Source organism: Gopherus flavomarginatus, chromosome 6 (assembly GCF_025201925.1).
Source record: "Gopherus flavomarginatus isolate rGopFla2 chromosome 6, rGopFla2.mat.asm, whole genome shotgun sequence".
Lineage (NCBI taxonomy): Eukaryota > Metazoa > Chordata > Testudines > Testudinidae > Gopherus > Gopherus flavomarginatus.
Window position 1 is genome coordinate 19,672,095 of NC_066622.1, and position 23,768 is coordinate 19,695,862.

Consider the following 23,768-nt stretch of genomic DNA (forward strand, 5'->3'; position numbering starts at 1 on the left):
GAAGACAATTGATTACGAGAAAAATCTCAGCTCTTATTTAAATAAGAACAGTACGTCCCCAGCCCTCAGGGTTACAGAGAAAAGCATGAAAACGTGACTGGAGTGTATCCTAAAGGCTTGGAAACCAGAAATCAACCACCCCTGCCCTTCCCCAGGGTCACTACTGGAGACAGGGGTCTGAAATTGCCACTTTCAAAAGGATCACAACTCCAAGGCTCCCCGTCTCTCCCTAGCCTGCCCCTGCTCATAGCCCAGGGGACTCGCTGCCCTGGCTCTGGTCTGCGGAAAGCCTCCCCCTCTCCCAGCATTTACTCCTCCTCGATCCATGACTCGGCGCTCGGCAGCGGCTCCTCGGCCGGACCCCGCCCCGATGTCCCGGATGAACCCGCCTCACTCCCTCCTCGCTGGCTCGGCGCTCGCCCTGCCCGGATCCCGGGCCTCAGCCCCTAGCGCAGCCAGGCGCGGCTGGGCCGCGGCTCCTTCAGTCCCGCGCAGTCGGGAGCCGCCAGCTGCCGCTGCCCCGCCTGGGAGCCGAGGTGAGACCCGCCCCGGGGTGGGCTCCGAGTCCCCCCAGCTCCCAGCCGCCGGGCTGGGCTCCCTGTCAGGCGGGGCTGAGCCCCTGTCCGCAGCCCGGTTGGGGCGCGCGCCTCTGCCCTGCGCCCTTGGTACCACGGGGGGGGGCTCCTCGCTCGCGGGAGTGGGCGGGGCCGAGTAACGGCTGCCGGGCCCCAGAGCATCGGGGTAGGAGGGAACCCCGCGGGCTGAGCTGTGGGCAGTGCCGGGGGGTGCTGACGTTGTTGCCGATGCGCGGCGGGGAGCGCCCCGGTGCCGGTGAGTCAGGGCTGAACCCGCTCCCCAGGGCGGGGGCTGCAGGTCTCGCAGGCGGTCACCTGTTCCTGGCGCGTTTCATGACAGTCCGGCCGTTCCAGTTTGGGTAGCTGCATGGCCACTTTAAATTCCCATCACGCACCCAGTTCGGTGTGGCGTTCCTCACTTCCTTTCACAAACTCTGTGCTGTTGACCGATCCACCCTAGAGGTGGCTGCATTTCAAGCCTGTTGTGGTGTTTGGATTCGTACATCGTTCTGGGAATGAAAGGTGTTCTATACAAGTGAGACAATAGTTTTAAAGCAACTTTCTCATGTATCAAGATGTGACTATCCGGGATAGGAGGTGATGAGAGCATTAGGAAGAAATTCTAACAGCTGGGAGCCAGCTAATGGCATAACAATATCTGGGACAAAGCAATGTAATGTACAGGCGGGGACATAAACAGAAACTAAATTACCCAGTAGGAAGGAGTTGAAATCAGATAAAGAATAATAGATTAGCCCTTTCTTGAACACAGTGAAGCAGGCCAGGAAGTTATACTACAAATACATGGTGGACCAGATCTGCCTCCTTCCTGGGAGCAGACCCTCAACCAGGCTTCCATTTAGATGTACCTACCTTTCTGAACTGTTCTTTTTCCCAATATAGATCCTTCACTGTGCTCCTCGGCTGTTCAGTACATTGTCTGGCTTGGTGTCACAGTTCAGGGCAACAGCAGGTATATTTCCCTTCTGTGATCCAGCAAAAGCACCCCGCTCTCAGGCTCCAAACACCTGGCTGACACCTCTTTTGGGTGGAGACACATGTCTCTGTCCCTTCTCAGGGTATTTCAGTGCTGAACAGCCTCTTAAGTACATCCTAGGAAACCCACTTCATGTCAATTGTCCCAAACAGTTCTTTACATTAGTCACTTTCCTAGAAAATTTACATACAATTATACAATCACAACACATAAATAATTGCATTTTTAATAAAATGGATCCCAAAGATATTAAACTTAATTAAGATTTAACTTAATTCGTTATAGTGTATCCAGGAAATTGCCATCTGTCACATTTGATATTGCAAAAAATATTTACCAGAATGCTTCCAGCATCCCAAGCATTCTGGCCACGCTCACGTAATTTTATTTCCTTTAGCATTCCTTATCATTCTTCATAGAAGTTTTCTTCCCAAGTGAAGGAGCTTATGAGAAACTTGTGTGTTGCACCAAAGTATTGCCTGAAGGAAGGGTCCACTTTTTCCAACCACAGAATACTTGAGGGTTCTGTGTGATATGAAGAAGTGAAGTAGTGATTTAGTTCAATGGTTCTCAACCAGAAGTATGTGTACCCCTAGGGGTATGCAGAGCTCTTCCAGGTGGTATATCAACTCATTTAGATATTTGCCTAGTTTTACAGTAAGCTACATAAAGAGCACTAGCAAAGTCAGGGCAAACTAAAATTTCATATAGACAATGACTGTTGTGACACTTTTGTATTTTTATGTCTGAGTTTGTAAGCAAGGTGAAACTTGGGGGTATGCAAGACAAATCAGAGTCCTGAAAGGGGTACAGTAGTCTGGAAAGGTTGAGAGCCACTGATTTAGTCCCTTCAGTCTTCTGTGAAGCAGTGTTCTAGGCTATAACTGGATTATTAAAAGATCAGAGAGAGTTACTGAGTTAAACTGTTCGTCCTGTTTAAAACTGCTCTGTGGATCTCTTTCAGAGTGCTGTTTTGCACAAGCTACAAGGGACGATGGCACTTTCTCTTCATTAGCTCAGTTGTTTCATCAGACATAATGTTGCTGAACAGCATATTGCTGTTCCACTGCTGCTAAGACTCGGAGGACAACAGTCTCCCAGGAGTGAACAAAACACCATGGCATCAAACTACCCTCCTCCATTTGATGACCCTGTGGAAGTGAGAGAGGGTTTTCTGTGTCCACTGTGCCTGAAGGATCTGCAGTCTTTCTATCAGCTTCAGTCTCACTATGAAGAAGAACATTCAAGTGAGGACAGAGATGTCAAAGGACAACTCAGAAGTAAGAGTCATGACAGCAGCTTTAACTTCTGCTCTGTAAAATTCCATACAGTGAAAAATGTTTGTTGTACTACAGACTCCTAAAAGTGTCTCATCTATAAGTTTCACTTCCCTAAAATATTGATTAAAATGAGTTAGAAGTAGGGTTGGTTTATGTGTAAATGGATTTAGGCCGAAGATAATTACTGTACAGTTTCCAACAGAAAGCTTCAACAATGTTTTCCACCTTGGTTGCCTAACGTTAGGCACCTAAATAAGTGGCTTGATTTTCAGATGCTTAATTTTACACACCTAGTTAGCGGTTATCCTTGTAACTTCACTGGGCATAATGTCAAAAATTGACTGTGGATTTGTCAGCTGACTACCATGTGGATGCCTTGAACTTGTCTATTACACTCCTTAATTGCTGAGTGCCTTGACTATATTTATACTGGATTTCTGTGCTGTTTAGATAATCATACTTTTACATTTTTGTGATGATAAAAGATTGTTCTTAGCTTTTTGTTCATATATACTTTCATTTTATGTGTAGAGTAAAATGTGCAGAAATAGTCTTTTGAGTGTGTTTCTGGAAAGTCGCTTAATTGTTTTTCCTTAATTTTGAATTTTTATCATTTTTAACTATAATTGACAGTGCAGCTCAAAAGGATACATTGAGATTAAAAGCTGTATATTCAAACCATATTTTTTATTTAAAAACATTGCTTATGTTACTCTTAGACCATGTTAGATTATTAAAATTCAGTTTTATAAATCTAATTTACTTTTCACCACTTCAGCTGCTCATTTGCTTTTAGCCATTCACCTATTTTGGACAATTAGAGTTGACTGGTCCGTTTCGCTCTGGGGGTTCTCCTGCACCAGCACAATGCTGTAGTATTGGAATTGCAAGCCCCACACTGGAATATTAAACCAAAACAACAATATTCTTTTCACTGGTTTAAGAAAAAGAGAACTTGTGTTAGGTTTTTCCTAACTGTTTTTTGTTTTTAAACTAAACACCTGCCTTTTGGGTTCTGCTACCTCAGTAGTGTCTCTTTAATTGAAAATGTAATGTCTCACTTTTTCAAAAATTTCTTTAATTTGCATTTTTAAGGATGTTGTTTTATCTGTCTACTTGTCATAGTTATTCATGTCAAGCCATATCCAGTAAAACTCACCCTAACATAGAAAACAACAAAATTGCTTTTATATTAAGTGGGGGAGTAGTATTCAGACTTCACGTCAGAAATATTTCTAAGTGATTTCTTGCTGAGTTCAAAAGTGTCCTAAATGCGGGTGGATAAGACGATCATTTATGTATGCTTTTACATGGGCCTGTGTTAATGTACTGTGTTTTTCTAAATTTAAACTTGTATTTGTTTTTATTGTGGGGGGGAAATGAAGTGGGTGTGAAAGAGCCTTATCTCTGATAGTCATGAGGAATTCATACTTTTTCTTGTTTCTGTCCCACTCTCAAAGTCCCCAGAGTACCCCGCAGCTCCCAGCTGACACGCTGAAGTCATGGAGGTCTTGGGAAGTCACAGATTCCATGGCTTACATGACCTCTGTGAGAAATGTTTTGCCTTACCTGTGAGATCCTATGACACATTAATATACGTGTTAAACTTTTTATGACAAATGATAGAAAAATTATGTGATTGCACGGTACTATCTTTAGTAAATACTGTGTGGCAACTATTGAAGTGCATTATAATGTCACTGTTCACTTTTCATTTATTATTTGTGACAGATTTGTATCCTACAGTATTCTTTAGAAACTGTCAGATATTAGCTTAATAGTAAATAGATATTTTTAAACATGGACTTCACTGGAAATTCACAGCACAAGAGGCTGGAAAGCCTTTAACAAAGGCTTTATACAACAAATGTAACAAAGGCTATTTACGTAAGCTGGTGTAAATCAAGGCTGTTTCTGTAGGGTGGTGTACATCAGTTATGCTGGTGGTGAAGCTACCAAACTTATGACCTGAAGGTTAAATCTAGCCAAAGAGAAACTAAGTTTCCCTCCCTTCACAGACAAAGAAATAAATAGTGGCCGTAGAAGAGCTGCTGGTGGTGCTAACTCAGGCCCATCTATGATCATATTGAAACTGTTTAATATATCTGCTAGCAAAAAGCATTCAAGAACCAACATCACTGAATTATCATAGTCTAACCCTTTGTCTCTGTTTCCTTGAATAAAATAATTTTCACAGATTTCCCTCCCCACTGTTTGCATGTGCAGATTTGGGTTGTCACTCTATGAAGGTATCAGAGTAGCAAACACTAAGATGCTAATGTGATTGTACAGCACCTATCATGATGTTGTCCTGGTCCATGACTATGGTTCCTGGGGCTTTGGTAATACAAATAATAATTTAATAACCACTTTAGTGCTCCTGACCTGATTCCAGCATTTAAAAAGTGCCCTCTAGTGTACTGTTGTTTTAAAAGACCTATAAAGAACTGTGATCCACTAAGGCAGAGGTTCTCAAACTTCATTGCACCACAGTCTCTTTATGACAACAGAAATTACTACATAACCCCAGGAGGGCCTGAGTCCACCCAAGCACCATGGGGGAGGGCCAGGCAAAGACAGCCCCACCACCCCGGGCAGGGTGGTCAAAGCCCAAGAACTTCAGCCCCAGGCAAGGGACCTGTAACTTGAGCCTTGCCACCCAGGGCTGAAGCCCTCAGGCTTAAGCTTCTGCCCTGTGTGATGGGGCTCAGGCTTCGGCCCTAGGCCCCAGCAAGTCTAAGACTGCCCTGGTTACCCTATTAACTTGGGACTTATTATAGAGCCTTTCACCTGAGGGTTTCAAACATCTTTATAAACAGAATTAATAAACATTGATATTGGCCACATGTTGGCTCTGGCTGATGCTTAAATTATTCTGGATGACTTAATCAAGGGAAATAATCTTTATTTTGTATCATTTTTAAATTTCAAAAGTGGCCCGTCGCTAAGATGTGATAGTGCAGATGTGTGTAGTTTGGAGTGGCTGTGGTTGTGCAGTTAGAATGAGCTCCTCCCTGTGCTCTGCAAACAAAACAAAAAACCAAACTGCTAAAACAAAACAACAAAATGCTTGGGGCTAAAATTCGAAACTGTAATTTCTTAGTTTTCTCTTTCACTTCATAGTTATCAAATATTCTGTCCAGAAAATGTCATAGAAAAGTTCACTTTGTTTTCTGAACAGTAATGGTGATAAACTGGAGACTGTCTCATCATTAAAATATGAAACAGGGATTTTACTCCTAATTTTAAGTGAAAGTATCAACATAACCTTAATTATAGAATTGCTACTAATGCACATCTGTAATATGCTCATAGTAATTTTCTTATTTAATTGGGTGGACTAATGATTATAATTCCTCCTATAGCATAGGTGGTGGTTGGAAAGTTAAGGTTGGCTCCTGTCTGTCAAGAGTTGTCATAAAAACAGTATAAACCCCTAGTAGCCCCCCAGTTTTTCTAGAGGAAAGTCTTGGGTGTCAGGACTTCTGGGCTATGTTATTAACTCTGCAACTGATTCTGTGAGCCTATGTGAAACTAATCCTCTGTGCTTCAATTTAACCATCTGTCAAATGGGACTAATCATACCTGTGACCTCAGCCCACAGCTGTTGTGAGTCTTAATATCTGTATAAAGTGCTTTGAGATCCTTGGAAGCAAGGTGCTTTAGAAGAGCAAAATATAATTATTGTTAACTGGTGGATAAATGTGACACTTATTCTGTTTAAAACAGTATACATGGGAGGGTCTGCAGCTAATTCACTGCAGATGTGAGCTGGTGCTTGTGAAAAGTAACTTCCTCAGAACAGGCTGCTTACCTGCCCTCTGATAGCTGCTAAATGAATCAGACTTGTGTTATGTTTTTAAAATGTTCTCCTATCTAGTACTTTGTCCAGTGTTTTAATTTCACAGATTGCTTGAAAAATAAGTCTTTGTCAGGGTACACTGTATTCCTGTGAGCTGCTGATAATTAGGAAGATGGTTTAACTGGCACATTAATATTCCCACCAGGTTGAGCCAAGTAAGAGAATTTGACCAGTATTATCATAGTACTTACTGTGCTTTTCAACTTCAGAGCTCTTTGCATTCAGCTGATTAATTCTCATAACAGCCCCATGAGTCAGTAGCTAAGTATTCCCATATCTCTGCAGAGGGGGAAGCTGAAACAGAATACTAAAATGCCTTGGCCAATATCTCAGGGGCAAGTGTGGCAACAGGGATGAAGACTCAGGAGTTTCAGACTCCCAGTCCTTTGTTTGGTCCACTAGACCATGCCCCTCTCTCAGTAATACTCATCTCATGTGAGGTAGTCTGGTACAGAGCATTAATATTTAAAATATGTTCACTACAGGTGAGTCTCATCTTACGCGGGGGTTCCCTTCTGCGGCTAGCGCGTAAAGCGAAACCCGCATATAGTCAAAATTACGTTGAGTTGAATGGTGGGCGGAATCGCCCACACTACAGGTACAGTATTAAAATTGCTGTTTTTCTCTTTTTTGGTTTTGTTTTTTTTCTTTTTGCGGACCACGTAAAGCTGAAATCACACGTTAAATGTGCGTAAGATGCGACAGTCCTGTATAATGCTTAATGAAGATAATAAGGCATTTGCTGATCATTGTTTTGTGGCTTTCCTTAGGGTGGAGTTGGTAAATTGACTGTGGACAGGGTTCCCTTTCTTGGAGCTCAATCCTGTGAAGTGTTGAGTAACCTCAGCTCCCAGAGAAATTACTGGGAATTGAGAGGTGCTCAGCACTTGAAAGGTGTGCAGCACCCTGCAGGATTGGACCCCTGCAATGATGCGTCAGTCAACAGTTCACTATTTTAGATTAATTTCTTCGCATAATTTTCTGGCATAAAACGCTGGTGCTGAGCACCTGTAACTCCAGTTTGTCAACAGGAGATGTGAATGCTAAACATCTCCTTATGTCCAGCCTCACCACTGTCTGACATATGTATGTGGATGCTTTTTGGTTCTAGACACCAGGCCAACTTATTTTTATGAAGGAGGAAAAATATTGTTTTAAAGGAAATTGGATTATGCTAAATGAGCAGATGAAGTTTATAGTGGCTTCAAATGACAAGTGTTCAGGGACTGACTGCTTATTATTTGATCTGTTTTTCAGATCTAGTCCAAAAGGCCAAAAAAGCAAAGAAGAAGCTATTGAAACGAGAAGGAGATGACCGAACTGATACTGGGGCTCAGGAGCGATACGAGTCCTTCAGCTATGGTGGAGTAGATCCGTACATGTGGGAGCCCCAAGAACTGGGTAAGAAAACAGGAGACCCATGTGTAGTAGGACAGATTTTCTGTTAACTTACACTCAGTACAATCCAATTGATTTCTGTGGAGTTGCACAGATTGTAAGTCTACATAGAATTTGGTCCACTGTAGAGAGCTGATGCCTTGTATCTACACACGGGCTCTTGGGTAACATTTTAGAAAATAGATGTGTTACTTTATGTCCATGTGCCAGCAGTGCCCCTCTGCCATGTACATTGGCCAAACTGGACAGTCTCTGCGCAAAAGAATAGATGGACACAAATCTGACATCAGGAATCATAACATTCAAAAACCAGTAGGAGAACACTTCAGTCTCTCTAACCACTCAGTGACAGACTTGAAGATCGCAATTTTGCAACAAAAAAACTTCAAAAACAGACTCCAAAGAGAGACTGCTGAACTCGAATTAATATGCAAATTAGATACAATTAAGTTAGGCTTAAACAGAGACTGGGAATGGTTGGGTCATTACACTAATTGAATCTATTTCCCTATGTTAAGTTCTCCTCACACCTTCTGTGGGTCATCTCAATTATCACTTCAAAAGTTTTTTTTTCTCCTGCTGATGATACCTCATCTCAATTGATTAGACTCTTCCTGTTGGTATGCATACTTCCACCGTTTCATGTTCTCTGTATGTATAAATATCTCCTGTCTGTGTGTTCCATTCTATGCATCCGAAGAAGTGAGCTGTAGCTCACGAAAGCTTATGCTGAAATAAATTTGTTAGTCTCTAAGGTGCCACAACTACTTCTGTTCTTTTTATATCCCTGAGTCACTTAAGTATGGATTCAGGTTCTGATTTTCTCAATATTTCTGTATTGCTTGGGTTTGAGTTGGGGGTGGGGGTAGGGGGTAGGGGGTGCGTTGTTAGAGACAGGCCTGCTTGGCAAAGTTTAGGTCCATATCAAGACTTCTTTAAAGTTCAAGGGTGTCTTTTGTGTACCTCTGTCTACTTTTAATATACCCTGTATCCTGTTGTTATGGTTACAGTTTTCAGGGGCATTTTTGCTGTTGGGTCCTGGGATGAAATCCCACAGGACTGGTGGCAGACCTACACCTCTGGAATTCAGTCCCTTTGGTCTGCCAAAGCCTAAGTGGGTGAGCTTCGTGGTGTATTGTATTGTTCAGTTAGGCTTTTAGTGTTTTACTAATCAGCAGCAAGAGAGAGCTACATTTTATATGTGATTATTGGCTTGCACTAGTATGAGGAGGTGAAGTGACAGATGCTGTTATATATTATAAACAAATATTTGTACTGTAACCTCAGCATTGATTTCTTACTCCATCAATTGTGCTGCAGGAAAAAAATCATTACTCCATGATTTCCATATATCTGAGAATAAAATATGAACCAGAAGAAGCATCTTGAGCAGTGTTGAATTGCACTTTTCTTGAAGTGATTAAGCAGTTTTGATTTCTTTTATGTATTTGGCAGTCAGATTTTAAAATACTCGAAGAGAAAAAAAGGAAATTAGAAATCTGAAAGAGGAATTGCAGTTGCATTTTTAATATCTGTTTGACAGCTTTAGTCCCAATTCCAGTGGTAGTCAACGAATAAAAAGGAAGTAACTCTTACATTTAGTAAGCTGTTGTTGACTGGTAATTGAGGGATCAAGAAAGTAATAGCAAGGGTTTTTTTTTTTTGTTTTTTGTTTTTTGCTTTTGCTGTCTTAAGATAATGCTTGTAATTTTTATTGGTTGAAATAATGTGTTTTGTTTATCGCTAAAGCCAGCCTGCAGATCAGAGGTTTAATCTACAATTATACTCAAAGCAAAGCTGTTAAAATACAGGATTCCAATCAGTCTTTAAATTTTCATTTGAACCTAAGTAGCAAACAGTGAAAAGAGATTAAAGTTTCCTTTAAACTGACATTTACAAGGTCATATGACTGAATCTGGAGACTTTCTTAATTTGTCTTTTCTGACCAGGTGCCATGAGGAGCCATCTTTCTGATTTCAAGAAACACCGAGCAGCTAGGATTGATCATTATGTTGTTGAAGTCAATAAATTAATAATCAGGTTAGAGAAGGTAAATTTGTTACTACTTGATTATTCCTGCAAGTGTTTAGAAGACTTGATGTAAAATCTTGTTTGAATCTGTAATGTGCACAAATTGTGCAATGCTCAATTTGTTTCAGAAATGTTGAAGGTTTAACCATAAATATTTTATCCCCCATACATTCTCCTTTTTGGCTCTCATTTTCTTGGGTGCCCTGTGCTTGGCCTGGTCCTGTACTAAGAGCTCCATTTGCAGTTTGAGTTAATGCCCTTATTCCATGTTGCCCCTTACACTTCTAAGAACTTCTACTTCTCAGTGGGCCAGGCACCATCCCTTTACTATTTTCTTCTAGTTTTGCAGTGTTAGGCCCCTCCCTCATACTGTCTGCTTCATATTTTTGCACCAAATCTTTTATTATTTATATTCTATTGTGGACCCTGTCTCGTAGGTCTACTTTACTTGTATCTTTTTGTAGATACAGTGATGATGGGTGCTCTAGGAAAAAATATGCAAGGTATTGTAAGCAATCTGTTGTATTCATCGAAGTTAGTGTGAGCTGCTCAGGTTAGGCACCTGGCTTACCTGTATCATGTGCTGTTTACATTAGCGTTGCTGTAGAAATTCTGGGAAAGTACAGGAAGATTGCTGTACAGGACAGATTACTTTTTTAGTACATAAGAGAATGCTGTCAAGGGTGAGAGGTCCAAGCTGTTAAAAATGCCATTCTTGAGGCTTGTAAATATTATCTTATGAGAGGCATGCAATTGACCTGATTAACTCCTTTGTGTGTCCTTTACCAGCTTACGTCATTTGACAGAACAAATACAGAGTCAGCTAAAATAAGAGGTTGGTACAAGCTTACATCAAACTAACTTTGCTGATGTTTCACACCAGCTGATAAATGGATTTCATGGTGGTTCTAAGGTGAGGTGGTTTTTGTGTGTTTCCCCATGAACAGCTATAGAGAAGTCTGTTGTGCCTTGGGTCAATGATCAGGATGTACCATTCTGCCCAGACTGTGGCAACAAGTTCAGCATTCGGAACAGACGTCACCACTGCCGCCTTTGTGGGTCTATCATGTGCAAGAAGTGTATGGAGCTTGTCAGCCTTCCGTTGGCGAGTGAGTACAGTGGGCAGATGTGAGTTACTCCTGTCGTCCTCTCGTTGAGAACATCAACTGAAGGTGTTCAGCTTTTTCCATCTGAGCTGCTTCTGTCTGTTTTCATCAAAGGTTCTTGTCTATGATTCGCCAGTTGGTGTACCCAGTTCCCAGGATTTCCCAGTGTGATGCAGTTGAATTTTTTAATGTTGGTATTTTTCATTTCTGTAGCATCTTTCCAAGGAGCTCAGAGTGCTTTATAAACATTAATGAATTCAGCCTTACTGCAGGCTACATAAGTATTAGACCCAGGTAAACAGAACTAGAATTCAGATCTCTTGGTTCCTAGCAATGTGCTCTGACAGCTACACTATGCCTTCTCCTAGCAGCCGTAGCACCTGGTAGCTTTGACTAACCAAGACAAATTGTTGTTGCAGCCCTTATACGGTGGTCTGCTAGCACTAATGACTATTTAAGAGAGCAGTGGGAAGAAGACAGATGGATAGTGCTATGAAGTGGTCAGCTATCAAGTATGTAATGAACTCACTAGCCCTACTGTGAGGAAAAATACTATCCTCCCTTTTATGAATTAAATGTGGATTAGTTCACAAAATTACTTGATTAACATTGGTCTTGATCATACAGTCATTTTAATTTATTCTCCTCTGTGTCTTCAGGCACATGTCATATAGTTCCAGAGAGGAGCTGTGATGCCCCATAATGCTGGCTAATTATTAATATAAAAATAATCTTGGTAATTGTTAATTGTATATGCGAGTCTTACAACATAAGGTCCTCATCTATCTGATTAGCTGCTTGCTAATCTAATAAATTGCTTGCTTACAAAGGGGTGTAGGACATCCCAATAGCTGGTTCCTGCTTTCCTAACAAGGTATTTTCCTCTCTGAAATTTAAAGAACATGTCTGTCTATCCAGTCCCAAAGAGAGACTGGAAATATTCATTGCCTTCTGCAGTGGTTCTCAAACTTATACTGGTAATCCCTTTCACACAGCAAGCCTCTGAGTGCGACCCCCCCCTTATACATTAAAAACATTTTTTTTTATATTTAACACTATTTTAGATGCTGGAGGTGAAGCAGGGCATGGGGTGGAGGCTGGCAGCTTGTGACCCCCCACATAACCTTGTGACCCCCTGAGGGGTCCCGACCCCCAGTTTGAGAACCTCTGGCCTTCTGGGTATTATAGAATCATTTTGTTTGTGTGTGTGGTTTCCAGGCAAACTCACCAGTGCCAGCAAAGAGGCCCTAACCTCTCATACCAGTCCAAGCTCCTCACCTAATAGTATCCATGGCTCCCGTCGTGGCAGCATTAGCAGTGTAAGCAGCGTGAGCTCAGTTCTGGATGAGAAGGACGATGACAGAATCCGCTGCTGTAGGCACTGTAAAGACACCCTTCTCAAAAGAGAGCAACAGATTGATGAGAGTGAATACACACCGGATATTGTGAAACTCTATGAGGTAAAATAAAACCTGTTACTTGTTCAGGGTGGGTGTGGAGGATGGCATGGAACTATATGTAGGCAACACTCACACTTGGTCCCCGCCTTATCTCCCTCATCTGACTTCCCTTATCTGTGGACCATTCATTGTTCACCACTCCAGGAAAATGGAATACAGGATGGTGGTGTCTGTCCACTAGCTGGGATATATATGTATGTAGGGCTGTATAATAATTGGTTCCTTCTCCCTAGCCTGATGAAGAAGCATCTCACTTTGTGACCTGTTTTATCTCTAGTCATCTGGAGACAATAGTTCTGAGGTGACTCCCAAATTCTGCTTTTCCGCAGCTGGGTTGCTCATAAAATGCATTTTAAAAGAAGTGTGTATGTGCATATTTATGTGTCTGCACTACATTAATGGAGTGTACACAATCTATGCTGTTTGCTTTTAACTGTTTCTTGTATGGGGGCTGGAGGGCAGTTGGACAGGATGTCTCAGGAAATTAGTAATAGGCTATATATAACTGGAGATTTTCACTTCGAGGTTATGGGTTCAAACACAATCCAAGCCAATAGTGACTGAAAGTCATAATCTGATGGCTCTTTGGTGGTGTCTGTGAAATGGATTGATGGGTTTTAGCCACGGGGAACTGAACTAGATGTCAGTATCACATGTTAGCACTAATTGGTCCTCTTGTCAGCAATCTCAGTAGAGAGGCCAAGGATTGAAGAAGTCTTGACAACAGATATATCCCCTCAGCCCTAGAAATGGTCTCTGAACGTCGTTCAGTAGTGGGGCAGTGTAGGGGAACTTGCTGTGCTACTGCACATGCTGAATTTGTTGTGTGGATAAATAGAGGACCTCATTGTCCTAGGTAATCAATTTGACAGCATTCATCAGCACTAAACTCTTACATGCGTGTGCACATGCCCCATATGAAAGGTTTATGCTGTCCAAATGTCTGTTTTTTTGTGTGAGGAGAGTATGTGTATAACTAATATAGGAGAACTGCATTGTAATCTCTTGATTTTTATTGATTGATTAAACAAGAAACTCCGACTTTGCATGGAGAAGGTTGACCAGAAGGCTCCGGAATACATAAAGATGGCAGAATCATTAAAGTAAGCCTGTGTGATTTTTCTTGCATGTGTTTTTCCCCGTAAAAGCTGTTTTTAATACAAAGTCTACAGTAATTAAAACTGGCAACCTGTTCTCTATTTAGATTTGAGGACAGCCAAACATTAGACACAGAGATTTTGTTATAGCCATATGTTAGAGACAGCTCAGTGGCTGAAGCTAAACTGGTAAATGTGAATGTCCTAAATTATTAAAGCATATCTTAGAGCTGACAGGTTTCATCTTTGGCTCAATTCTGGTAAGATTTCAGATGACAGTCTGAAATGTCTGAAGCTAAATATAAATATCTCATCTAGGTGGCCTGAAGAGATACATGTTTTAAACTGTAACATGTTTGTGGAAATGAGGAGAGGGTGTTAGGTAGAGGGTTTGAATTGGTGAATGTTTATTATGCAGTATAAGTAAAATTCTGGCCCTATTTAAGTCAGTGATGAGAATTTCATCTGAGAAGTCTGCATAATACTTTACAGACAAGTACAATAGACTCTGTCCCAAAGGGCTTTGACTCTAGGCTAGCTGTAGCAAAGGAAGAGATTCGCTACTGTGTAAGAGGAGGTCTACACAGTGTATAGTCAGTATTAGGACCTGAGTTATTTAATTGAGTAACAAAGGGTTCAGGGAATGACAGTGCATTTTTTATTTACAAAGCATTGGGTCAGCACTGGAAATTGAGCCAAAAACAAACGTTTTAAGTTGGGTTCTGAAGGAAGAGAAGGAAGCTGCATTACAAATGGATTCAGGGAGATTATTCCAATGAAAGGGCAAAGTGGAGTATTAAGTAGGTTTCCCCCTTCAATGATTTGAACTCATGTTATCTGGTCTAGTATGTTATCTTGAGCTGCTCTGAAGATTTTGGAGGATCGTTAGTGCAGATAACTGGGTGAGCATTTCATGGTTTTGCCCCCAGATACAGTGCTGCTACACAGGAAGTCATCTTTTTGACTCTATTGTCTTTATCTTTGTGAAGAGCATTGAGATCCTCGGGGGAAGGCTGTATAGAACTACAGAGTGTGATGATTATAATCACCCTCTCCCTACTTACTACTATAAAATTCCAAAAGCCAAATGAATTAATTTGTCATACTAATAGGCACTTCCAGGAGCTCCTCTTGGGACATATTCTCTCATTCAGATTGACTTATTTTGTGTATCTGTTGTCATGCGTAGATTCCTCACAAGGCTATATTTGTATTCTCTGGTGGCACATATGCTATACTTTACATTTAATCAGACCTCACTAACTTGGGCAAATGACTGGGAGACCCATTTTGGATCCTAGAATTTTTGCAAATTAGCTTATAAATTCACAAACTCTGACATTCAAGGCTACCACATCACTGTGTGCTCAGTTTGTTTATTGTGGTAAGTAGAGTTATGCTTTATTATTATGTGGCAATAGCACCCAAAATATTGTAGGCACTTTCCAAACAGAGTGATACAAATTTAATTATTTATACTAATATACAAACTAAACATTTAAGTCTAATTTAAAAAAATGAGTTTCAGTAATGAGATCTCACTACCTCAGTTCGCTATTACATCTGAACAGAAAATTGGTGCAAGACTAAATTTTATAGGGGTGTGGATTAGTGAAGTGCGATATGATACCACAGTACAGTCTGTAGTACTATGTCCATCACTAAATGAAATGTCAGATGTGTTGCAATGACAGTTATTTTGAGATTGAATTATTAAAAAAGGCATGTTAGCATTTGCATGCATCTTTTTAAAAAGCTATGTGCTTTTTTAATACAAGGTCTACAGGGAAGAAAATGGGCAGTATGTTGTTTGAGATTTCATTACAGCAAAATGTTAAGTACACAGCTCAATTGCTGAAGCTAAATGTAAATGTCCTAAATTACCAAAGCATATCTCAGAATTAACAGACTCATCCTTTCCTTGATTCTGGTTGGTTTTTTAGATGCTGTTTGAAATGTCTATGAGATTTGTGTTATGTTGGATCATTTGATATAAAATTAATTCAGAATTGTGTAGTCATTTTTTGGGGGGTGGGGCAGGAGAGAGAATGTGCATGATATGAAAATGAGTGGCGGGACCCTTCATTCTTACAAATCCTTACTGATTATATTTTGTTCAATAAATATAAAAAGCAAAATGCTAGGAAACTATGGTCAATTTACGTTTATCGTTTCTTCATGCTGATTGATAATTGTCCTGATTTCTGACCAACTCAAGGAGAGGATAGCTTTGGTATCACTGTGTTACTTCAGTTTAACAAAATAAACAAATATGCCATTAACTGTACGTGCACGCGCACACACACACGCTAAATTCACAAGACATTACACACAAAGATACAGGCAGAAGAAGAACTGCTGTATTAAAATATAGGTACTGTACATGAGTTCATAAAATCATATAGTAAACTTTTGTGAAACGTTAGCATTCACAAATTAACCATCGTCTTCCCTTTTGCAAATAAGAAATTTGTTTTCACTTATGAATTTAACATATAACATTCACCCTGAAATCTTATTGGCTGCAGTAGACCTTTTATCTGACAGAAGAGATAAGAAATATTAAAAGGCCTCCTGTTAATTTTTACTATTGTATAGATTTCTGGCAGGACATAACTTAGTGTAAATGAGGATATGTTTTCTTTCTTTCTTAGTGCTGGGGAGACAACCTACAATCTTGAACATGCTAATGACCTGAGGGTGGAGGTACAGAAAGTGTATGAGTTAATAGATGCTTTAAGGTAAGGAACAAACAGTTGAGAGAGAGATTTCTGTAACTATTTAGTGGATGGGCTAACCTAGACAGACATTATCTGAAATTGAAATGTACTGTAATTAATTTTATCAAACATAGAAAAACGAAAAATCATCTCTTCTAATAGAGTATGAGTGAGAATATGAAAAAACAAACCAAAAAAGCAGTCATGCTAGGTCATGAATCTGCTATGTGCACAGCACCGCTGTCTACATAAAAGGATACAGTCAACTTCATTCTCAACTTTCAAAAACAAGTTTAAATAGATAGTATTCCTGTCCTCTCTGTCAATATTTTGTAGTTTTACAGGCTCACTTGCTAATTTGTAAGAATATTTGTTTCCCCTCTTACTGTATGAGATCCACTCACATGGGAAATTAGCTATAATGGAAGTGACTATACATAAAGTGCTGCCAAACGCATGAATTAAGCAAATTGAACAATATTTTTCAGGAATCTTAGGTATTAGTAATTAGGGCTGTCGATCAATCACAGTTAACTCACACCATTAACTAAAAAAAATTAATCATGATTTTAAAAAAAGTAATAGCAATTTTAATCTCACTTTAAACATTAGAATACCAATTGAAATGTATTAAATATTTGTGGATGGTTTTCTACGTTTTCAAATATATTGATTTCAATTACAACACGGAATACAAAGTGTACAGTGCTCACTTAATATTATTTTTATTACAAATATTTACACTGTAAAAATAAAAGAAATAGTATTTTTCAATTCACCTCATACAATATCATAATACAATCTCTTTACCATGCAAGTGCAACTTACAAATGTAGATTTTGTTGTTGTTACATAACTGCACTCAAAACAATGTAAAACTTTAGAGCCTGCAAGTCCACTCAGTCCTACTTCTTGTTCAGGCAATCGCTAAGACAAACAAGTTTGTTTACATTTACTGGAGATAATGCTGCTGGCTTTGTATAACTGTCACCTGAAAGTGAGAACATGCGTTTGTGTGGCACTTTTGTAGCTGGCATTGCCAGATATGCTAAACATTCATATGCCCCTTTGTGCTTCAGCCACCATTCCAGAGGACATGCTTCCATGCTGATGATGCTCGTTAAAAAAATAATGCATTAATTAAATTTGTGACTGAACTCCTTGGGGAAGAATAGTATGTCTCCTTCTGCTTTACCTGAATTCTGCCATTTATTTCATGTTAAAGCAGTCTCTGATGATGACCCAGCATGTTGTTCATTTTAAGAACACTTTCACTGCAGATTTGACAAAACGCAAAGAAGGTACCGATGTGAGATTTCTAGAGATCGCATTAGCACTTGACCCAAGGTTTAAGAATCTGAAGTGCCTTCCAAAATCTGAGAAGGACGAGGTGTGGCGCATGCTTTCAGAATTCTTAAAAGAGAAACACTCCAATGTGGAATCTACAGAACCCGAACCATCAAAAAAGAAAATCAACTTTCTGCTGGTGGCATCTGACTCAGATGATGAAAGTGAACATGCGTCGGTCTGCGCTGCTTTGGATCGTTACGAGCAGAATCCCTCAGCATGGATGTATGTCTTCTAGAACGGTGGTTGAAGCATGAAGGGACTTATGAATCTTTAGCTCATCTGGCATGTAAATATCTTGCAACGCGGGCTACAACAGTGCATGTGAACACCTGTTCTCACTTTCAGGTGACATTGTAAACAGGAAGTGAGCAGCATTATCTCCTACAAATGTAAACAAACTTGTTTGTCTGAGTGACTGAACAAGAAGTAGGACTGAGTGGACTTGTAGGCTCTAAAGTTTTACATTGTTTTATTTTTAAATACAGTTGTGGGTTTTTTGTACATAATTCTACATTTGTAAGTTCAACTTTCATGATAAAAAGAATGAGGAGTACTTGTAGCACATTAGAGACTAACAAATTTATTTGAGCATAAGCTTTCGTGGGCTAAAACCCACTTCATCGGATGCATGCAGTGAAAAATACAATAGGAAGATATATATACAGAGAGGACATGAAAAAATGGGTGCTGCCATACTAACTGTAACTGTATTTTCCACTGTATGCATCCGATGAAATGGGTTTTAGCCCACGAAAGCTTATGCTCAAATAAATGTTAGTCTCTTAAGATGTCACAAGTACTCCTGTTCTTTTTGCTGATACAGACTAACACGGCTCCCACTCTGAAACCTTTCATGATAAAGAAATTCTATTGCAGTTCTTGTCTGAGGTAAATTTAAAAATACTATTTCCTTTGTTTTTTATAGCACAAATATTTGTAATAAAAAATAAATGAGTACTGTGAAATTTGAAAATGTGGAAAACATCCTAAAATATTTAAATAAATGCTAATATATTATTGTTTAACAATGTGATAATTTTTTTTAACTGCTTGACAGCCCTAATCGTAATATATTAACAAAAATCATGCTTCTATATGAATATAGGTTGACAGTGTTTCTCTCTGACACCTGGATCTTGTTTTGAATTTTTCTTACTCTGGGCCCTGATTTTTGTACTAATTCACTGTATGCGTATTCTGATTCAGTAAGAAGATTTTGACTCTAGGCTTGAATGAAGAGCCTCAACCTCATCCCAAAACTCTACAACTTCAGAGAATGATTAGATACTCAGCTACCCTTTTTGTACAGGTAAACAAAGCCTGAGTTGTACGTATGTGAATCTTCTACTGTGTTCTCTTCAAAAGCAAAAATTGGAACCATGACTAGACTCAAATTACTTATTGGAGAAGAATAACTTTTCAGGCTATTTAAATGGTGAATATCCTGCAGTCTGACCTGATGAGCCTTTTAAGGCTTTCCCTTGGCATGAAGATAACTTGTATTGGAGACCTAGTACTGTATGCTTGTGCAATGTGTTTAAATGCCCTTCTTGAAATGACAGCATACTCTGCACATCTAGTTTCACCAATTTTTGCTTATTAATATTTTAAGTATCAATATATAGAAACAAAATAAAAAAAATTAGTTAAGTTAAACTTTTCAGACTTTTTCATTAATTCTGAGGAGATATTAGACTAAAACGTGTGCTCCACAGACCGATTATTTCAGAATAGTGTATATTCTTACCTAGATGTGCTTTCATTATTTTCCTGAGCATTAAGTTGCTGCAGGGAAACTTTTTTTTCTGTTGAACATTGGTTTGTGCTAGTTGAGAAGCTGGATCTCACTAAGGCACTAGATCACCTTACTGTTTTTACTGAGTTTCTGTTTTTGAGTAGGCTAAAAACCTGAAGTTTGTTAGCAGTGTTATTTTACTATTTATACTCTTCTCTAGGAAAAATTGTTGGGTCTGATGTCCCTGCCAACCAAAGACAAGTATGAAGAACTGAAAGAGAAAAGAAAACAAGAGATTGATAGAAAACTGCACATGGAAAGACAGGTGAAGATGTGGATTTAGCTTTAGCTGTGTTAGGGCCTATTCGTGCAGTCACTCACGTATATGTAGTTACTCATTTAGTACTCCATTGTGCCTCCTTGTACGTAACTGTTTGCAGCACTGAACTTTGTGTCTCATTTAGCCTGTCAGGAATTGGCCCTGTGGAATGAGGTTGTGGTATTCCCTGGAGGGAGAGAGGGCATGTCTTGTGAGGAGAAAGGAATCATTAGCAAAGAGGGGGCTGGGCTGGGTATGTCTTGGGGTAGGAGTAGAGGAAGGAATGAGAATCCTTTTCTTCAATTAGTGCATTTCCCTGAGGGAGGACACATTTCCCCTCTGTTCTAAGATTTAGTGTATATTGTTATAAGATTTCTGTAGGTTTCATTATATTTATGACCCCTTTAAATTAATACTATGTGATATTCCATTACAAGAGCGTCTGTTACAGATAGGCTTGGTCAGTTTAATACCCAGATCAAGTTAGGATTGCTCTTTGCACAGTCTCATCAGGCACATTTTTCAGTAAGTGCACACATGCTTCAGTGAAGAGGATGACAGTTGTATACTTGATATATAACACTACTACTAGTGTAGCGCAGGAGAGGGTTTATGTAGGCAGCTCTGGTGGGATTTGTGAAACTACTAATAAACTCAAGGAAAAAACCATCCAGTTATTGTTAGGAACTCAGGCATCTTCTGAAGTGTGATGATTGCTTCTCTCTGGGATGTGCTCATGCTGTGAGTTTGGGTGGGCACATGGTTGTATGATTCAGAAGTATCTCCATGTAATTGGCCTTCTGAACTCATTGCAAATACCTCATATAACTGAACTATGGGTTGTTTTTAAGGATGGTAAGAGGTATTTTAACCCCCTCTACTAACAGGCTATTACTGTTTGAGGAATAGTGTATTCTGCATAATAAAAATACTGCCCCAGGCATAACTACAGTACAGAAGATTTGTAGCAACCGGATCTTAGTTTTTGGGTGGAAATTAATATGTGTAGATTTTAAATTGGGGCTCTGAGTCTTGTCTTGTTTGATCAATGCAGAACACAAGGGTGACACCAAGACAAGCCACTTCACATTAATATCTTATTTGAGCCCTGTATATTCCTCCTGTTGTAGTAGAAATGGGTAAAAAATCTGTTATGTTGTTCCTATAATCTAAATACTCTGAGTCACAAAACAAAATAGTGCAGTAATCCTCCTTTTGAGAGACTTGTGCATATCGTCCTGTTCTGAAATGGACACTGTCAACTTCTAAAAATTACTTTAAACAAATATTTCATTTCTGACGGAACAACCTTCGAATAGTGCACACTGAATTTTTTAAAATCGGGTTTTCTTGCTGCTTTGATGTTTGAGCTTTTTCAGTAAAAGGGAAACTGACCTGATACAAATGCTGACAACTGCACAAAATAACCAAAGAAGTGACTCTTTTCAGTTATAATAATCTCAGGTGTTGGAACCATATAGGTACAAAAATATCAGGCAAAAATGGGAGTTTAAGCTAATGGGTCTCCTTTAAATCTTGTCTCTGCTAGGCAACACTTGAAACGCAAAGAAGACAGGAGGAAAAGCAGAAAGATTTGGTTTCCCGATCCACGGCTGCACCCAATGGTGAGGTTCCTTATCCAAAAAGAGTCTCAGTAAAGAAAGCTGAAGGTTGGCTACCTACATCCAGCTTACCTCGCCAAAGGGAAATAGCTGACCCACTTCTTCAGCAGATTGACAATATTACATCCTTTATTAAGCAAGCAAAGGCAGCTAATCGGTTAGACGAGGTCCGTATGTTGCAAGAGAACCTGCGACAGCTTCAAGATGAATATGATCAGCAGCAGACTCTGAAAGCTATTGAGCTTTCTAAAAGGCAGGCAGAGGAGGAAGAGATGCAGAGGGAGCAGCTTCAGGTCCTTCGTGAGAAGGAGTGGGAAAGGGAGCAACACAAAGCAGTGTCTCAACACTCAAGGACACGTTCTCTAGACTTCAGAGAAGTGAAGCAGCACCAGCATGAATCTGGAAAAGAAAACCTAAACCAGATAGCGCAGTCTTTGGATTTAGATACCACTCAGATCAAAAGCAGTCCAAGTTCTAAAACACCATCTCCAGATGCTGTCCAGAAACAGGTAACTAAAGAGAATTCAGTCTTCCCAATCAAACCCAGAGAAGCCCCACAGTACATCAGGGAGACAGACCCAAATCAGACAGTGTTGCTAAACCCTTTTGAAGATGAGGCAGATACTAGTCCAGTAGAAGACGTCCCTACTAATACATTGGCTGGAGACAGTTCTCAGGTGGATTCTTTGCCCGCCAAAGCCCGGCACAGTGATAAAAAAGAATATAATCCATTTGAAGATGATGAGGAAGATCAGCAAACAAATGGGGCAACTGTTTGTGCTCCAAATCCCTTTGAAGATAATGGAAATTCATTTCAAAAGTCTGTGAATGATGAGAATTCTGGTAAACAATCTGAAGGGTTGTCTTCTACCAATCCGTTTGAAGTTGATGATAATGAAACCTCAGGAGAGGACGTTATAGAAGAAGAACTCCTCCTCCAACAGATTGATAATATCAAGGCTTATATTTTTGATGCCAAACATAGCGGACGGATGGATGAGGTGGAGGTACTGACAGAGAACTTAAAGGAACTTAAGCGCACATTAGCAAAGCAGAAAGAGAAATCCAAGTGCTGAAGCAATATGTCCACGTAAAAATTACTTTATAGTCCACTGTTAATGCATTTAAATGCATTTAAAATAAGGAGCACAGGTTACAAGAGGGAATGATGAGAAGAATCTTGAATTTTGTGCAATGCACTTTCATTTAGGTGTTTCCACTACTATTCGGATTTGGAGAACAAAACTGATTATTCTAATACTATGATATTATTCTCAAAGATGTTTAATAATATGAACTTTGTCACAGCAACATTTTTTAAATTGTTGATTATCATCACATGCTTATTTCTGGGCAAAATGGGAAAGTGCTAATAGGGAAATAGATGATTCAAAAATATCTGCGATGATGCAGACATCAGTCTGCCATCTTTCCTTCTTCCTTTAGTTTTGTCGCAATAGTAAAGGTCAGCCTTTAAAACTGGACTTCCATTAATAAGTGACCAACATTCTTTTCTAAAAATTTTGTGCATCAGATGTTTCCCATGAAAATGACATAGTGCAAGTTGTTATAGGCTAGTTCAACTGCCTTACAGTGCTCTGAGAAAGTACTGTTAAAAAGCAGGCTGCTATGATTCTTTGAGCTGCAGAATATAAAAGCTACAGGGCAATTTGTGCAATGCAAATATGTAAAGGGATTTTTAGGGATTTAAAAACAAATTTGATAACTGTGATCTCATAGGTGGTGTTTGGGAATTTTTTTTAATTAAAAAGCCTTGCATGCTGCCATTTCATTTCCCCATACTTTTTTTTTAAAGCTGCTGCCATTGTACTGGCCATAAATTGCAGAATAAAAGTAGAGGGGTCTGAGCTGTGTTCAGAGCTGAATTGTTTTTATAAAAATAAACATCTTAACTCCCTCTTTCCAGGAAGGAAGTGGCAGTACCACTGCAAAATCAAATATTAGGGAAAACCATCCAATTTCTAATTCTTTTTTTGGAACCTGCACATTCCTTTGTAAACTCTGGGTGACAGAATGATCATGTATGTGTTATTTGTGAGACTGGAACCCTGTTTACATAGCACTTAGGGAACAGAAATTTTGTTTGCAATGGAAAAGCTGAAAAGCCACTAAACTGGAATTTTGTGAAAAAGTTGAAGGATGAAGTTTGTGTCTGTATAATGCCCTTCAGCACCTCAGTTTACTACTTGATGCAC

General features: G+C 39.6%; 1 protein-coding gene across 1 annotated transcript; it reads left to right on the plus strand.

The window, feature by feature from the left end:
• The first annotated feature begins 430 nt into the window (after positions 1 to 430).
• Positions 431 to 22,677, plus strand: RBSN (rabenosyn, RAB effector). The gene is made up of 12 exons (XM_050958370.1): positions 431 to 536; positions 2,537 to 2,852; positions 7,972 to 8,115; positions 10,062 to 10,162; positions 10,933 to 10,978; positions 11,091 to 11,252; positions 12,468 to 12,709; positions 13,742 to 13,812; positions 16,461 to 16,547; positions 19,083 to 19,185; positions 19,832 to 19,936; positions 21,480 to 22,677. The coding sequence occupies exons 2-12, from the start codon at positions 2,690 to 2,692 to the stop codon at positions 22,626 to 22,628; spliced, it is 2,373 nt and encodes a 790-aa protein (XP_050814327.1). The 5' UTR covers positions 431 to 536; positions 2,537 to 2,689; the 3' UTR covers positions 22,629 to 22,677.
• Positions 22,678 to 23,768: the final 1,091 nt, after the last annotated feature.

Excerpts from the sequence above, each read along its gene's own strand:
- RBSN (XM_050958370.1), top strand. The coding sequence starts at position 2,690 with ATGGCATCAAACTACCCTCCTCCATTTGATGACCCTGTGGAAGTGAGA. Across the intron at positions 10,163-10,932 it reads TAATAATCAGGTTAGAGAAG|CTTACGTCATTTGACAGAAC; the intron begins GTAAATTTGTTA and ends GTCCTTTACCAG. Across the intron at positions 16,548-19,082 it reads GAGTTAATAGATGCTTTAAG|TAAGAAGATTTTGACTCTAG; the intron begins GTAAGGAACAAA and ends ATTCTGATTCAG.